The sequence below is a fragment of the Dendropsophus ebraccatus genome, chromosome 1, assembly GCF_027789765.1.
Source record: "Dendropsophus ebraccatus isolate aDenEbr1 chromosome 1, aDenEbr1.pat, whole genome shotgun sequence".
In the NCBI taxonomy this organism is placed as follows: domain Eukaryota; kingdom Metazoa; phylum Chordata; class Amphibia; order Anura; family Hylidae; genus Dendropsophus; species Dendropsophus ebraccatus.
The window spans coordinates 127006111-127024878 of record NC_091454.1 but is presented as its reverse complement, the minus strand read 5'-3'; the positions used below and the strand labels follow the sequence as shown (position 1 = coordinate 127024878).

General features: G+C 44.4%; 1 protein-coding gene across 1 annotated transcript in view; it reads left to right on the top strand.

Annotated features, from left to right (window-relative positions):
* MCM10 (minichromosome maintenance 10 replication initiation factor) overlaps positions 1–18768 on the top strand; it is a 40066-nt gene that overhangs the window by 7113 nt on the left and 14185 nt on the right. The window contains exons 2-10 of the mRNA XM_069978730.1: positions 5402–5446; positions 6433–6738; positions 7834–7959; positions 8605–8748; positions 9600–9753; positions 10069–10234; positions 10326–10493; positions 11421–11537; positions 11958–12154. Of these exons, the coding sequence (XP_069834831.1) occupies positions 5440–5446; positions 6433–6738; positions 7834–7959; positions 8605–8748; positions 9600–9753; positions 10069–10234; positions 10326–10493; positions 11421–11537; positions 11958–12154 (1385 nt within the window). The 5' untranslated portion in view covers positions 5402–5439. The remainder of the gene's footprint in view (positions 1–5401; positions 5447–6432; positions 6739–7833; positions 7960–8604; positions 8749–9599; positions 9754–10068; positions 10235–10325; positions 10494–11420; positions 11538–11957; positions 12155–18768) is intronic.

The window sequence follows — 18768 nt, the reverse complement described above, 5'->3', positions numbered from 1 at the left end:
GAGGGCAGAGCGGATTCCTGTTGACTCCAAGATCCTGCAGTCGTGATGACTGTCAGATGAGCTCCCCAACCTGTTCCTGAAGCATCTGTCGTGATGGTTATCCAGTGTGGTTCTGAAAATAAAACTCCATGTTTGACTTGTCTCCACCACATTAGAGAATGTCTTGTTTGAGTCGATAGAACATGCATCGCATCCAAGTCCTTCAGTCCTCGGTTCCATATTGTTAGTGCTTCTCTCTGAAGAAATCTCATGTGCCATAACGCCCATGGCACCGCGTCCGCAGCTGAGGCAAGAAACCCTAGAAAGCGCATTTATGTTCGTATGGATACCTGACGAGGAGGAATTAGGAATTAAGTCTGATTTCTCTATGTTGATAAGCCAACCTAATTGTTGAAGTATGTCCTGGACATAGTTCAACTGAACTCTCAGAAGATCCTGAGTCTGAGTCATAATCAACCAATCGTCCAGGTAAGGGATAACTTTATCCCCTGTAAACGGAAGCGAACCATCATGGTGACACTACCTATGTGAAAACAAAGGGTGCGGAGGTATTCCGGATGGAAGGACTTTGAATTGTAAGTGTCTTACCTTCCCCTGGATTTGGATGGCGAAGGCTCTCCTGTGAGCCTTCAGAATCGGTACATGAAGATATGCATCCGGTAGATCTATGGTGACCATAAAATCTCCCTCCTGGAGGATAGATTTTACCGATCTTATGTTCTCCATGTGGAACGTCTTCTTTACGATGCACCTGTTGAGATATCGCGAATCTATAATAAGCCTCCAATTTCCGGATGGCTTCAGCACTAGTAACACTGGGGAGTAAACTCCCTGACCGATCTCAGATAGAGGAACATCCTCTAGAGCCTCAATGGAAAGGAGGTAAAGAATTTCTGTCTCTAGGACTAAGTGTCTTTCTGGCTTAAGATTTCTTGACAGAAGAAATCTTGGAGGAGGAAGAGATGATAAATGAAGGACATAACCATTTTGAATAATATTTAACACCCAGTGATCTTTTCTTAATTCTTCCCAGGCAGGGAGAAACAAACTCAGACGTGTTCCCACTGGACAGCTTCTGCGTCAGAAGTCTGGTTTCTTGTTGGTGTCCTTATTCTGCTGCTTCCCGGAACCTCTTCTGGAATAGTTTCTTCCTCAACCTCTGTACTGGTATCTCCCTTTGCCTCGCTGAGGAGATTTTGCTCTGCAAAAGGAATCACGGCTTTTATAGGACAATGGTAGGGACTTCCCCTCCTTGTCAGACAATTCCTTCATTAATTTATCCAGCTCAGAGCCAAACAGCCTACCTGGCTGGAACTCTATATTGCAGAGCTGAATTTTGGAGTTAGCATCTCCAACCCAGGGTTTTAACCATAGCGCCCTTCGGCAGCGGTCGAGAGCGTACTAGTTTTTTTACGCTAACCTGGTTCCCTGAGATGCAGCATCGCAGAGGAAGTCAATGGCCATAATGACCTTTTTTAAGGAGCGAAGGACCTTGTCCCTGCTAGCTCTACCTTCCAAATTTTCCTGGACCTTGGTCAGCCATCTTCTTAGGCTTCTAGAAACCTCAAAAGAAGAAATGGAGACTGCCCCTTGGGCTGCTGCTGCCGTATATGATCTCTTGAGGGCTACGTCCACCCTTCTATCCATCGGATCCTTAAGATTGGATCCGTCCTCCGCAGGCAGCACAGTACATTTCGACAGTTTGGCTATGGCCGGGTCCACCTTTGGAGGCTCAATCCAGTCCTTACATTGTTCTTCCTTGAGAACATATAAGGTCTTAAACCTCTTGCTCAAACCCGGAGCCTTTTCCGGTTCCTTCCATTCCGCCTGTAACATAGACAATGAAGTCTTAACCACAGAAAAAGCCCTAGGCTTTTTTGAGGAGGACCAATCCTATCCTCTTCTATTTCCTCAGGGTGTATTTCAGCTTGCACAGCTTCTCAGAGCTTGTGAATTCTATCAGCTGTGAAATACCCCTTGAATAATTCTTTCTCATCTTCAGAAGTAGAAGAGGTTTCAGAAGAAGATGATGACTTAACTTCATCAATCACAGTAAAACTGAAAATGACCATAATCCTACAGCCATAAAGTAATATACTCAAAGGCTGGGAGTAGAGAGAGAAATACTCCATTTGGTCTTTAACTTAGGACACGGGCGGCGATTCTCATTAGCCGCTAAAGTCTTTTGCACATAGTCCTTGACCCATACAACTACATCCTGAACATCAGGTTCCTCATAGGTTTTGGTCTGCATGAAGGACAGAGTACTTAGGCATTATAAATATTTTTAGGCATTCATAAATATTTTTATGAAAGAAAGGATGAATCTTATCTGGAAAAAATGATCCTCCAACGGTATCCATAGCCGTCAGGTAGAGGAGTCTCACACGGCACATGAAGTGCTTCCTTAGGGTGCGTTCACACCTACCGCATCCGCAGCTTATTTTTCTGCAGAAATCCGCAGGTCTGGTAGTGCAGATTTCAACCTGCGAGAAATCCGCATATGTGTGCGTTTTGCGGTTTTTCTGCATCAAGTTTATCGCAACTGAAATGTCAGTTTAAAATGTCTCTCATTCTAAACGGACATTTCAGTTGCGATAAACTTGCTGCAGAAAAACGCAAAACGCACACATACGCGGATTTCTCGCAGGTTGAAATCTGCACCACCAGACCTGCGGATTTCCGCGGAAAAATAAGCTGCGGATGCGGTAGGTGTGAACGCACCCTTAGAAGGTCTTTTGACAGCAGCAGGACTGGTCTCCATTTCAGACATCTGCAAATAATCAATGTATTACAATACATATAAACCACTAGCCTGGCTAGAGTGATATCGGAAAGAGACACTAGGTGGCAGCAACACTTACTTTTAAGTATATAGAAGAGAGATCACAGCACTTTGCACTCAGATGTTTTCTATTAGATCCAAATGAGCCACAGAAAATCCTTCCAGAGGAAGACAGCCAGACCTAGAGGTAGCAACATCTTACCTTCTGCCTTGAACACACAGCTAATCCGGCATGCAGAGAGCGCGCGCCGCTGCCGGCCCCCGGAACGCATTGCTGAGACGCACGCAGCGCCGATGCGTTCCACAGTCGAACGCGACTGGAAGAAAAGCCAGCGGCTCGGGTGACACGCAGAGTGCGTTCCAAGACGCACTAGGTAAGAAAAACTTAAAAGCTAAGACCTGCAGAAGCAAATTCAGGATACTACCTGGACACCGGCTCCAGCGGCATCCCAGCAATCATTACCTGGAGAGAAAACCTGAATGCAACAGGTTAACAAAGCATAAAAACGGAGGAGGGACAAAGTCCCCTAGGGCTAACAGCAACGAAGTAAAAAAGACTGGGGTCTAGGGGGAGGTGGAGCTTATTTATACCTCATGGAGGAGGGGATTAAAATTTAATTGTTATTTTTTCATTAAATATTCCTTCGTCGCAGGGGCGAATTTACCCCATATGTTGTGATGCCAATGGGACGTAAGGGAATATATAATTTATGTGGCATAACCATTTTCTGTATAAGCAGAAAAGTTTCAAAGTTGGAAAAATGCATTTTTTCACAATTTTTCACGTTATTTTGGGTTTTTTCATAAAGATTTGTTATAAGTATCTACTCCAATTTACCAGAAATGTAGAGTACAATATGTCACGAGAAAACAATTTCAGAATCAGCCGGATAGGTAAAAGCATCCCGAAGTTATTAATGAATAAAGTGACACTGGTCATATTCATAAAATTTGTCTCTTGTCCTTAAGGCCATTTCAGGCTCTGTCCTTAAGGGGTTAAAGAAGTCCAGCCAAAACGATAAATTCAATGCATAATAAATTGCATAAGAAATTATACTTACCCTGCGATGTGGCAATATGGGGGGCACGGGGACAGGTAAGTATTAATCCTTTATTATGTTCTGTCACCTCCCTGGCAGCACTGTATTTTTTTGTTTTGCCCAGACTCCTCCTTTTAGAGGCCACATGACTGGTCAGCTAGGGTGGTGCTGGCTATGATAGTATTAGGTGATCTCACCCCATTGGGATCAGATAAGTATACCATTTACCACTTTTAACATGCCCTTTGTAGTAAACTCTTGTTTTCCCCATAAATAATACATTAAGAAGACCATAAATTGGCTGCATGTTTTGCTGTTACTCCCAGGGATGTGTGAATACACTGGCAGCTCCTTGTCCCTACACATGACACTGTCCAGTGATTGCTAACAATCCCAGGCTATACAGAGACACAACCCTTTTGGTATGTCTATTTATGCATTTCCAGTAGTAATAACAGAGGAATGGCACTGATTTATTTTGTATAGCTGTATTCTCAGTAGCTGAAATCTGCACCATAAAATCCACAACAGATTAAAGGGGTACTCTGGCATTTAAAAACTCTTGATATAATGCTGCCCTTATATAAAACATAAATAATAAATATATAAATAAATATCTTAATATTACCTCTCCACACTCCCCAGTGTCCTCCTGCAGCGTCTCTGAGTCCCCCACTGACCACAGCTGTCACCACTTCTGAGACAAGACCGTTCACAGCGATGTGCCGTGTTAGTCAGTGATTGACTGAAAGAGATGTCACTACTGAGATGAGTTCATTTATGAAATGGAAAAGGTCAGTGGGGGACCTGGAGATCCTGCAGGAGGACACCGAACCCGAGCTCTGCGTTTGTTGGATGCAGCCCTGGGGAGTCCTGGAAAACATGGTTACAGCATGTGGCTGTGTCAATGATTTCCTTGCAGCCCTGGGGTTGCATCCAACTTCTGCAGCCATGGGGAATTGCACTACATAATAACCTCCAAGTTCTGTAACACTGATCACTGGATGGGAAACACCAAAAAGCTAGTTATTTCATCCCTGCACCAGGATTACTTGTGTAATCACTGAGGTATTGTAGGTTGTGGTAGATCTATAGCTAAGGGTATGTTCACACTGAGGAATAGGCAAAGAATTGAAGAGGAAAGTTTTGTGCTTTAAATTTTCTCTTCTTCAGAGCGGAATTTCAAAGCCCCAATGATTTCTATGGGATTTCTTTAACAGAATCCACCCAAAGAATTGACATGGCAAATCTTTGGGGGTAAAATTCCATGCGAAAATTCCCCCGTGTGAACAACAGAGTAGAAATCCCATTGATCACAGTGGGGCATTGCTCTGTAAATATTTTATGGTTGGCATTTTAAAGCGAATATGTGTAAAATTAAGCACGGATTCCTCGCCTATTACTCAGTGTGAACATACCCTAAGTGTAACTGCACAGTTGTGTGACAGAAGCAAACTCTAACGTACAGACATCATATAGCACTGTATTACGCTCTATATTAGAACGGCTCCTGTTCAGATGGTTACTTACTACTTATGCTTTGTTATAATTCTAGTTTCTTTCTTGGTTATTGCAGTTACAACTGGGTTACCCATAAAACCACTGCCGCTCAACATGGAGGGTAAGTCAGTAGATTTAACATAATAAAAATATCCATTTAGAAAACTAATGGTGTTAGGGATGTGCTGTTAAAAAATTACCTATTTTTCAAATAAAGTTTTTATGTTAAAATTTTCAAACAATTTTGGTTTTCATTTTTTACAATTCTATCTACATTTTAATCTAATCTTGTAGTCTCCATTCTGGCCACTAGAGCTAAAGGGGAACTGTCAGCCTGGCTATGCATATATCTGTGCTGCCATTTCCAGGTGCAGATCACAGGAGCGCTGCATACATACCTTTGGTGATGCTCCGTGAACCGAAGAAGTATATGGGAGACAGGCCTCCTGAAATGACCATCAACAACATTAAAAATATTTAAAGGAGTTAACCAGCACTACAAAAACATGGCCACTTTTCCCCTTACTGTTGTCTCCAGGTCAAGTGTGGTTTGCAATTAAGCTCCATTTACTTCAATGGAACTGAGTTTCAAAACCCCACCCAATCTGGAGACAACAGTAGGGGGAAAGTGGCCACGTTTTTGTAGCGCTGGATAACCCCTTTAAAACCTAACTTCCTGTATCCTGCTAGAATACCCCACAAAAGACTGACCCTATTATACTACATGGAGCATTCAGTTAGTAAAAGAAATAAATAAAAAAGATAGTGAATAATGCGGTATGCATACCAAAAAAATGAAGTAGGTAATTCACCTTGTTTAAAATGGAGGCACTGGGTAAGGTGGGAAGGCACCCCACACATTCAGCCATCACCATGACTTCCTCAGTATACTTTTTGGTGTGCATGAGCATGTGACAGTGAGTATGATGTTCATACTGAAACATTGCATTGGTGTAATAAAGGTTCACTAATGTGAAGTGGACATTGACCATTAAAGGGCCTGTACTGTTACATACTGTTACTGTTTTAAAAAATTGCCTGAATTCTTGAATTGGTTTGTGGTTTTGTTTTTGTGACTGTCAGTAAAGTAGTCCTTGGCTTCATCAGGTGATGCTGACTTAGAGCTGCTGACTTCGCTGCTAGAAGAAGGTGAAGGTGCTGAGAGCAGCCATGCTGACTTCCCTGACTCCTCTAGTGAGCCTGATGCATTTGATGAACTGTTTGATGGAGATGAAGCAGGGTCTTACCATGAAAGTGACAGTGCAGCTGAAGGACACGATACTGAAGGAGTGCAAGAAGATTTCACAACATTGTTTGGAGATATTGATGACCTGGAAGACAATACACCTGTTCTTGAGTCCAAAAAGCAGTCACCGTCCTCTAGCCTGGATAAATCCAGGGAAGAACTGGAAGGTAATAATTGATACACCTGTCACATGGGTAGCATTTTAGATATTATTCATATGACTCACAGGTCCTGTTCAGAAAGTGGATTGTATGAAAATGTAGGACTACACAATCACATTTAAGAAGAATAATATGTATCAAATGATCTGTTGCCTCAGTGAGATCTGGGATCACAACTTTCAATGTAATATAACATTATAATCTACAAATCGCATATTTATAAAAGGATTTTTTTTCTCAAAGGTTGGCTGTTCTATGGTATTGTAAGGGGTTACACTTAAATGCTATTATTACTAGCCATTTTATAGTTCCCATTTTTTTCCCCTTTAATTTCAAAAGGATAGAGAAGTAAAAGTAATACCTTTTATTATACCAAGTTGCTTGGGAATACATTATTTTATAGTTTAGTTGTGAAGGGTATGTTAGAATTGGTATTCCCTTCCAGCAATGATACTTTTCTTTACAGTGTATTTGCAAAATTTCATTATTTGCATTATGTATTACAGATTCTTAGGGTGTGTTCGCACGTAATGGATCCGCAGCGGATTTCTCGCTGCGTATCCCTGCCCTGTACACTAAGGGCAGACAAATTCGCAGCGGGATGGACATCCCACTTCGAGTATGTTAGCAGCCCACTCCGTTAACCCCACCCCTGGAGCGTATACATCACCTTCTCCACACTTCGGCTTGCTTCGGGGGATCCCGGCATATTCCACTCGGCCAATCAGTGCGCTGCCCCCCACAGCGCACTGATTGGCTAAGCAGGATGTGAAGAGGCTGGGAGCCCCGAAGCAAGCCGGAGCGGGGAGCAGGTGATGTATACGCTCCAGGGGCGGGCTGCTGACATACTTGCAGCTGGATGTCCACCCCACTGCAAGTTTGTCTGCCCTCAGTGTACAGGGCAGGGATCCGCAGTGGATCTCGCTGCAGATCCGTTACGTGTGAACGCACCCTTAGTTGTGAAAATATAGTACATCTATCAATATATGGTGCTTTGATCTAGAATCCCGACTTTTCACAAAGGTGTACACAAAAGTGTCTTAGAGCTAAACATTACCTTAAGGCAGTTTAAAGGTGTTGGTGTCTCTGATTACTTACTAGATGAACTAAAAAAAATGCAGGAGCAGATGAAGAAGTTGCAGCAACAGCTTCAGCAGACTGGTATTAACCAGTCACCAAGTTCTGTACCACAACGGAAATCACCTAACAACAAAACTAAGACGGCAGGTAAGATATATTGCATGTGTTTTACTATAACAGGGTTCTCCTCCTTAGACCTTCACACATTCCTGAATCCCTCCAAGCAGTTTTTGTTAAGCTGTAAAAGTTGGTAGCCAAAATGTTGTCTTTTTTTTCTAAAAAAGAAACTTAACTGTTGTTGTATGGGCTGAGATCTCGCTGCCATGCTACATGCGCTGGATACTGGTTGGGTATGTGTTTTAACCACGCACCTGTGTTCTCTCATCCTGGTTGAATAATCATTGGATGGGGAAACAGAAATACCTTGACCCTCAGCCCAAAATCCTCCCCTCGATAGAGGCTAAGGCCAAAACGTGTGCCGGAGTGGGGGCATGATCGTGTACCTTAGTTATTATGCCATAACTACTATACCCACCTCACAGTGCATGCATGTTATGTCTGTCCAGTGGTTCTCTGTATGCTATACATATGTACATTTAGTTACCTTTTATACTGTTTGGCACTTTGGTCCATGCATGTATGGGATCTATTCATTTTAATTTCCTACTAGATTCACCTGCAGATTGCCTGAGGTCCTAGCTGTGGAGTAACCTGTGATCTGTTTATTTCTAGGGATCCCATCTAATTTAAAGGAAAAGGGAAAAACACTAATTTTTACCTTTTTGTGTTTAGCATCAAAGTCACAATGCAGTCCTTTAAAGGAGAGGAACCTCCCTCTGTTGCATGAATCCAGTGACTTTGCAGCTCAGCTGGGAAGCCCACAGACCTCAAATGGAAAACCCCAGGCAGCGCCTAAGAGGATGTTGCACATGTCAGGTAAAGGCAAAAGGGATCTCTTATGTTGGCTGGTTTATCAGTGAAGTTGGTCCCTAATTGTTAAAGAGGGCCTGATAGTAGCTACAGTAGCTACCTAATACCATGTCAATGACCAAGTAGAGCTTAGCCTGTTTGTCATTAAATGCCCCCCCCCTTTTTTTTTTTATATATATATAGGTTACGCCACAGTCATTTTTCTAAATGTGCAGATGAAGCTGCAGTACCTTAGTTTACTCGATATCAACTAAAAATCCTTCATTTATTTAAAACATGTACAGGTTTAACCTTAAAATATTAAACCCTGTGGTCAATAGCAGCATTTAGTAGCAAACACTCTGACAATAGTTAGTGAGGGGTAGCAGTTTATCTTTAAGCTTTACCAACGAGGGCCTTTGCCCTTGTTTTATGTGAACTTAAAGGAGAAGTCCGGCGCTTTATGAAATCTGGCAAAGGGGAAATTGATTCCAAGTAAGAGCTTGCCTCTCCCCATGCCCGCAGTGAGCAGCAGGACCCCCACCGAAATGTATTTTCCCCCTAGTTGAGATAACATTGTTTCTTAGGCGGAAAGGCCTGTATTGGCTAATGGACTGGCAACTCAGCTAGTCACTGCAGTGGCATCACGCCCCAGTCACTGACTGGCTGATCGGCCAGTCCAACAGCCGGGTTGTAATGTGTCAGCTCCAGGGGTCCTGTGGCCAGTCCCACCACTCACAGCAGGCACAAGAAGAGGTAAGTTAGTAGTTGTAATCAATTTCCCGCCCCTGCTGGCTGCCAATTTTCATATGCTAATTCTCATGCAAAAAAGATAAATAGGCTGTGTTAATTATTTAACTTTTGTTATTCTTTTGCAGAAAATAAAAGTCCGCCTATAAAACAAACGCCAAGTTTTTTATCCCAGCCAGAAAAATCTTCTAAGCCAACTGCTGTCACAGCATCACTAACACATTCCAATGGATCGCTCAGTCATCAAGCTTATGTTGAGAAGTTCTCTGGTCTGCGGCTTAGGTAACATTGGTTTGATTACTTATGTAAATATCCAGGCATATAAACTTTATAGCGGTATGGTAATTTTCAGTATTGTTTTATAAGGAAAGCCCTAGGTGAGAGTCACACACAGATTTATTGCAGTTGTTTTACCCAATTCTTGGAGTTGATTTAAAAGAAAACTTTAAAGGAAGGACATCTCCTTTCCTTTGTTTGACTAAATTAAACTTTTATCATAAATTGCACTGCTAAAACCCTATCTGCATTTTTCATTGTTTCTTTATTAAAAATCCCTGACTGACTGCAACACTCTGTTTATTTATTCCTGTATTAAAGGAAACCTAGGGTTTCTTCCACTGAAATGGAAAGGAAAATGGGTGGAAGGAAGCTAATCAAACTGTTTCAGCTGAAGAACAAAATAGCTACAGAAAAGCTGGAAGAGCAGGACTGGGTGACCTTCGGTGTAATTGTAAAGAAGTTGACTCCACAAAGTTCTAATAATGTAGGTGGTGTTGGCTGTTTTTATTTTACTGTGATATATTATAGTATAAATATTGTATCTTCATATTTTAGCTGTATGATCTTTCTTTTAGGGAAAAACTTTCAGTATTTGGAGACTGAATGACTTAAAGAATTTGGATACATGTGTGTCTTTGTTCTTGTTTGGTGATGTACACAAAGAACACTGGAAAACAGACCAAGGGACTGTTATTGGGATCCTGAATGCTAACCCAATGAAGCCAAAAGAGGGATCTGATGATGTGAGTTGTAATTTCTGCAAATTTTCTCTTGGTGACACAAAAATCCAAACAAACTATTGTGGGTATGGTCTTTATCTTGATGTACAGGTTTAATGATGTTAAACGTCCCCAACACATAGTGTTATGGAGGTCTTTCTGCTGCTCCAAATGAGGCAAAAATCTGACAATGGGCACTTTAAATGATGCATTTGCCATTTTCTAAAATGAAGGGAAAAAATGCCAATTTCTTTCATAGTCCTCTGAGTTAGCTATGTTTTTAAATTTACTAATCCTGTACAATGTTACCCGTTTATATTCTCTGTTGTGCCTTCTGGACGCATCCATGTTTGTTTCCATAAAGCACAGAGTTTGACCTTTGGGCTGCCTGCAGTCATGGACTGTGCACTTGTGAAGAAAGCAAACTTATTAATTCACTATAAAGTCCACAGATCCTAATTTTTTTTCGGTCCTGGCCAGTGCACTAACTATGGCATCTGTGATCATGAGCATTTACCAATAGACTAGGATTGGTCTCGTACTGTGTGCAATAGTGGACAGTATGTGGACCCTGAATTTCGGCTGTGTACAAGGACCCTTAGGACACGCACAGTATACTCCAGATAGGAGCTCCTGGCATCATGATTAATTTTTCATTATAACACTGTCAGAAAAGCAGCATGAATATTTAAACCATTTCGAGCTCCCGGAATCATAATGAATTATAATGTCGGGAGTCCGGATATCTGGTCTGCAGTATACTGAATAGGAGCTGAGGTATCCAGATGTCTGATCACTGTGCCAATCAACTTTTTATGGCCTAACCTGTAAATAGGCCATCAATTGTTTTGTCCTGGAACACTTCTTTAGTGGGATGCTAAAAATAAAAAGAGGAAGAAAAAAAAACCCTAATTACTTTTTTCTGTTAATTGCTTTCTAATAATTGAACAGGTGTGCCTATCTGTTGACAATCCACAAAAAATTTTGCTAATGGGAGAAGCAATGGATTTGGGAACCTGTAAAGCTCGGAAGAAAAATGGAGATCCATGCACTCAAATGGTTAACTTGGTTAGTGGTCTATTTTTACCTATGGAACTTTTAAGTACAGTAGAATGTGTAAAATAAAGGTGATATGAAAGTAGCTGGAATTGTTGGCAGTCCATTCTGCCTGTAATCATCCACTGTCATAGAGACGCTCTAGGACTTTGTTCCCCTTCCTTAACACCATAAAGTCCAAACTACCACAGTGTGTTTATTGAGGACTTATAAGCTGCACAATTGCTATTAGTCCATGTAAATGCTGTCCTAGTTTATCATCACTGGAATTAATATGATAGTGCAGGTTCCAATATGATCTCACCTTTAGAATAAGTCTACCTGTTAACATTTTTGTGTTCTATGCAAACACATTTAATAGTTATGTTTGTAGTCTAAAAAAATACTAAGACTCATATGGTAATGTATTTTTTTTTTCTTTGCCTAAAAAAGAACGATTGTGAATACTGTCAGTTTCATGTACAAGCTCAGTACAAGAAGGTGAGTGCCAAACGGGCCGATCTGCAGTCCAGCTACTCTGGTCATGTTCCAAAGAAAATGGCAAGAGGGGGAAACAGCTTGAAAGAGAGACTGTGCCAGGATGGTTTCCACTATGGAGGTGTATCATCTATGGCATATGCGGCTTCCATGTAAGTGCATGTGTAATATCCATCACTCCTAGTTGATGAAAGGTCTGCTCTGTTGCTTTTAAAGAAGGGGTTCTTGAAAAACAAAGGGAGGTCTTTTTACGTGAAAGGTATCTTTTAATGTGAATAAAGGCAACAGCATCCACAGGCGGTATCTAGAACAAAGGACTTTGTTTTATTCCTTCATGGCATCCATATAAATAAGCTTACAGTATTTATATAGATGCCATGAAGATATAAAACAAAGTTCTTTTTTCTAACTACCGCTTTTGGATGCTGTTGCCTTTGTTTACATTTTGGAAATTTGTTGCCCCGTGTGGACACTGGGACTGGTAACTTTGCATCCCCTCTGTATTAGCCCAGCAGGGGCTGAAGAACTGCAGGGCCTATATAACCCTGCAGTTCCTGACACAAACATTGGGGCTGTGTCGCCCTTTATTGCTGCCAGTCAATGGAAGTATATATTTAAAGCAAATGTACCATCAGTATACCAGTGTACCATCACAGCACTGGTCTACTACTAAGCACAGTCCGGGGTTGAGGCACTGGAGGCGGGTCGCCCTGCACCCATTAGGAAGAAACACCCCACCATTCTATTATGCAGCTCCATTGATTTTAGTGGAGCCGTATCATAGAGGGGCGGGGGATCGGCAGCATGTGTGGTAACTGGGCCACGATTCATAAAAGGACTGGCTTTCGTTCGCTGGCACTGGTCTATTCAAGTGCAAAACTTAAAGCGAATGTACTGATGGTACTTTCACTTTAACTAAAAAAAAAAAACTACACATTTATGTTTATTTATAACACAAAATAACAATACAACATAATTTTTATTTCTCGTGCGTCTTATTGGGGGACACAGATACCATGGGTATAGGCTGCTGCCACTAGGAGGCGCTGACACTAAGAAAGAAACAAAGGAAGTGACTCCTCCTGAGCAGGATATACCCGCCCACAGGCACTGAGGTAAACCAGTTTAGCTTAGTGTCAGTAGGAGGCAGACACAGGTCTGGGTTCTCCAGACCAGTTTCTTCCTTTATGTTTAGTTAGTTAGATTTTCTTTTTCCTTCTAGGTTCTATGGATTCTTGGGCACGGTGGGTTATCTAAAACTCACCCTGATCCCCCCACTATGTGACCAGGGAACAGACCATAAATGTAAATGGGCTGTCACCCCTCGGTCGCCACCGGCCGGCAACGTGACACCAGGGCCCCAGATCAGTCTGGTCGCCTTTCTGTGGACTCTGTATCCGCACAGCCCCCTCCCGCCTCGCCCCCCAAAGCTTGGCGCGTTAAGGTGAGGCACCCACCGGCTGAAGACAACAATGGTGAGTATATTCCCCCTGCCCTCCCTCCCAGGCCGCCATTGTATTCTTATAGACAACCCCCGGGCCATGCTTTCCTCACACAGGGATTTCTCCATCTCCCCATGCTCCACTCCCTCAGGGTCACTGTACCTCTGTGGCTCTCTCCTCAGTCAGTAACAGGCCAGCCCCCTCCACCATTTTATTTTGTACTGGTGCCATGGGGTGTACAGTGAGGGGTCTCCCACTCCTGTCAGTGCTGTGCAGGCTCCCGCGGTTTCCCGCGTTTTTCCTTAGTGTGGCTATGTCTGGAGTACCTGCTCTGGGGGATGCCCCGCCCCTCCGTTAGGCCCCGCCCCTTTCGGCCGCAGCATCCCGCCATTTTTCTTAGGTTGCTGAGCCTGCACTGTGGATGCCCCGCCCCTCCCGTTAGGCTCCGCCCCCTTTCGGGTGCCGTGTGGGCCGCTGCATCCCGCCATTTTTCTTATGTGGCTTATTCTGCACTGTGGGATGCTCCGCCCCCTCCCGCTAGGCCCCGCCCCCTTCGGGAGCCGCGCGGCCCGCAGCATCCCGCCATTTTTTCTTAAGTTGCTGAGTCTTACTGTGGGATGCCCCACCCCCTCCCGGGTTGCCCCGCCCCTTTTCGGGTGCCGCGGACCGCAGCATCTTGCCTTTTTATTTTGGATTGTGGCTCTCCCAGAGCCTGCACTGAGGGATGCTGCTCCTCCCCCCCTCCCCCTGCCTTGTGTGTCTGGTCTCCTGGAGAGTTACCACACACACTGTTCTCCTATTCCCAGCAGCTTGGGACACAATGCATCTCTCCTGACACCTACTGGTGGAAGTGTGTTATTACACTATTGTATATATGTGAGTGGCTTGCATCAGGTTTTATATGGCCAATGTTCCATACAAGGTTCCAGCAACCCTTGGTCTGCAGATCAAGCATTTTTGGTGCTGGTTGACCCCTCTGTGTCAGATTTTATGTATATAAGATTACATTAATACTTATACACATTCTGGTTCCCCTCCAACCACTTACACCCAGACACATTCCTGTCAGGAGCAGGACAGGACGTCCCATAGTATCTTCATCTCCATACGGTGTTTTCTGTACCCTCAGTGAGATCCTTCTGCCACATGGTGTCACAAGTAGGGCACAGAACCAGACACGTTACTCGCTACTAGACGGAGTTTACTGTGCTCTGAGCAGAACTCTCTGCTACATGGTGTCACGAGAAGTACATGGAACCAGACACGTTACCCACTATCCAGGTGGTGTATCTGTACTCTGAGAACCCTCTGCTACATGGTGTCTCGAGAAGTACATGGAACCAGACACGTTACCCACTATCCAGGTGGTGTATCTGTACTCTGAGAACCCTCTGCTACATGGTGTCTCGAGAAGTACATGGAACCAGACACGTTACCCACTATCCAGGTGGTGTATCTGTACTCTGAGAACCCTCTGCTACATGGTGTCTCGAGAAGTACATGGAACCAGACACGTTACCCACTATCCAGGTGGTGTATCTGTACTCTGAGAACCCTCTGCTACATGGTGTCTCGAGAAGTACATGGAACCAGACACGTTACCCACTATCCAGGTGGTGTATCTGTACTCTGAGAACCCTCTGCTACATGGTGTCTCGAGAAGTACATGGAACCAGACACGTTACCCACTATCCAGGTGGTGTATCTGTACTCTGAGAACCCTCTGCTACATGGTGTCTCGAGAAGTACATGGAACCAGACACGTGACCCACTATCCAGGTGGTGTATCTGTACTCTGAGAACCCTCTGCTACATGGTGTCTCGAGAAGTACATGGAACCAGACACGTGACCCACTATCCAGGTGGTGTATCTGTACTCTGAGAACCCTCTGCTACATGGTGTCAGGAGCAGGACACGGGACCAGACACGTTACCTGTTTCCAGGCAGTGTATCTGTGCTCTGAGCAGAACCCTCTGCTACACGGTGTCACGGTAAGTACACGGAACCAGACACGTTACCTGTCAACAAGGCGGTGTATCTGTGCTCTGAGCAGAACCCTTTGCTACACGGTTTCACAACCAGGAGAACCGTCTGCTACATGGTTGGTCATACAGGTTATGGGACCAGACACATCACCCATTGCCAATCATTGTTCCTGTGTTACTCAGAGCTTCCCCCTCTGCTACAGGATGTCACAAGCACGACACATGTCCTGTCATTCACATCACCCCTTAGCGGGCGGTGCTTCAGACCTGCCTCTCATCTTCATGACATAGATTCCTTTACTACATGATGTCACAGACATAGAACTGGACATGTTACCCCCTCCCAGGTGGTGGTACAAGGTTATTCAGAGCTCTGCCTTTTGCTGCATGATATGGCTCCAACTACATTACCTGTAGTTCGGTGTGCACAGATTGTGGTATTCTGTTACACAATGTAATACACCACCTTCAGGTCCACTTACTATACTGGTGATGCTGGGCAGTTCTCATAGCCAATTCTTGTTTACATTGGGACACAGTCCTGATCTCTTCCCTGCTCCCAGAGCACACACCGGCTTCTGTTTACATGTCTACCAGGCACAGAACCTGTTTCCAGTCCAGGGATTTGTATCTCTTGAATGCTGGTCCTCGGTTTCGTACAGCTTGCAGCTAGTCTGCTCGTGTTACCCTATATTACCTTTCATCCTCGTAGGACGCCCATGATCTGTGCCTGTCGCATCAGGGGATCATCATAGGGTAACTTGTTACTACACCATGTTGTCTTCTGTATGTTTCCACTAGCAAGTCTCATTACCTGCTCTCAGGCAGCGTAACCTTGTTGTATTCCTCTCGGGCCGTATCCTTTCTAAAGCCCGAGCATCCTGCTACGTGTCCCACTACACAAGGTGCAGAACCCCCTGCTTTACCTGCCCCCGGCCTGTCATACAGTCATACTCTGGTCCTCTGAGTGGCCGGCAGCATATAGGTACAGTCACTATTTCATCCTGTACTGTCAGGATGGTTCTCCTGTCCTTCATCTGGCATAACTACCATGTTTTGGCATTTGTTTCGCTGGCTGTTACCCAGTAGTATGGCTTAGTAACAGTAGTAGTATTGTATTGCTTAGACCGCCCCCTCTGCTATACTGCGGATGGTCCTCAGCGAGGTTTGGTCTTATCTTCTCATGGTGCTCTACTTCAGGAAGCTGTCCTTGGTCAGCACCAGCCACATTGCCTCTTCTTTGATCTGGGTGAAGTGAGGCCTCTCGGTTCCTCAGGTGAAACAGTAAAGGGTTTCTTCTACCCCTGGTGTATGTAGGACATCGACTGCCTACATGACTCACAGTGCTGCTTTAGGATGTCTTCTTCTGCATCTGCCTATGGCCAACATGGCAAGTATTTAGTCTTCTCTCTCTTAGGCAGCTGCAGTCTCACAGGGTAAGGATTCCTGTTTATTGCCTGTACTGTTTCTCTACCGTCCTAAGCATAGGTGGATGGTCACTTCTTGGTCTACCTTCTCCAAGTGTCCTTGCTTGGCCATATGGACTATGAAGCATTGTTCTCAGTTCAGGGTTTTGCAGTGCTCCCGCATACACAGTTACTCCTACGCTCTGGAGTAGCACACTGTTGTGCATGACCCCCCTATCCTAGGTTTGGTTTGTTTTTTTGTTTTTTTTTTACCACTCAGTCAGGAATTCTTCAAGCAGTCCTTCTCTCCTCTGTGAGGATGGAATATATTTAGTATAATAAGTATTTTACAGTCCTCCAGAGGACTGTTATTCCGAAATTGCTTCTTCCGAAAGGAGAGTGTGGGTTTTTCGGCCCTCATTGGCCTCCTATGAGCACTCCTGCTTGACTTGCTTGTCCTTGGTCTTCTTGTTGACCGGCCATGCTCTCCAGACGGGACTCCCGGTCCCCCTCCCTTATCTTGTCTCCCATGTGGAGTCCTGGATAACTTCTCTCTTAAAGGTTTTCTCTCCTTGCAAACGGGGTTGTTCACTGGCCCATGTCTGGCCTTACCTAAGACTCTATAGTCTCCAACCCTATCGCATTCTGGCCAGGCTTACATTTGTTCGGCAGGTTGCCAATTCTCGATCATCTTTTCTCATTCACCATTAAAGTCCCCTTGTTTTTCTGTTGCTCTGTCCACCAGAGCATCTGGCTCGCCTTTCCAATTGTCTAGGGCTCTGGTTGAGCTGGTTGATCCTCTAATCTCTTCTATGTGGCCATCGGACTCCGCATAAGGTTCTTTTCTTGTCTTCTCCCACTTTCGCAACAGCCGTATATTCTCCTTTTTTGCTGTTCTGCTCTTACCAAGCAACGTCTCTGCTCATTGTTTGAGGCGTTGGTTTCTAGATTTAGTCTACATATGGACTCTAGTCTATGTGCTACCTGTTGTGCCCATTGTCCGGTGACAACTCCTGTGCCCATCAGCCTTTCCTTTCATGCTCTCGAGTACCTCTATTCTCCTGGGAGTAGAGTGTTTTGCATGATCGACCTCCTTTCTAAGGCTTTAACAGCCCATGGAGATGTTTTTTCCCGGCCTTCCGGCTTCCTCTGCTAGTCTTTTCTGTTGGGCACTGCTGGGTACCAGGTACTTCTGTACTTCTTTCAGGACAACTTACTCAAGATTCAGATCATGGTTTTCCTTTCTCCTGCTCCTTCCTTTCCCTGGACTGCTTTACGCTTGGAAAGCTTTATTCTTATTAACATGTATGTGTTTCTTAGATGGGGTCACGCATGTCACAGGCCATGGCTTCTCCCAGATTGCCATACTTCTCTTGTGCTCGAGCTTTGTCTTCTCAGTGAAGACTGTACTTCTAGGCCTATGGAGCTTTCAGCCTGGCCATTCTTCCCAGCTCCATTGTCAGGGACGCAGCTTCTCCTGCTTCTCATGTGGCACCTTCTATGAGAAGACGCTCAGTCTTTTTCTCCTTTATTTGACACCTTAGGCCTCTATGCGCCATGAAACACTTTCCAGTCTCTCCCGTCATGGTTGTATTTGCCTTTTTTCTGTTCTACCTCAGAGTAAGTCCCTGCCGCCTGTGGTCGCCTACTTGGCTGGGCGTCTGGTTTTTTTCCCCACATCTAGCCTACCAGTTCTGTTGAACTCAATGTTACGTCATGTTGCTGGTTTCCAGGATTGCCACAACCCTCTCTGTCTGCAGTGCAGCACATTGCTCCAGGGACTACACCCGCTTTCCTTTGCCGTGGACCTGTAGGGGTTTTCTCTGATGCATTCAGCATCATCCCTTGCTCTATTCCTAGTTGATGGTTGTGTTGGTGCTATTCTGTGCCTTCTCACGAAGCTCCTTGTCTAGCGGTTATCTTTCCCACCCC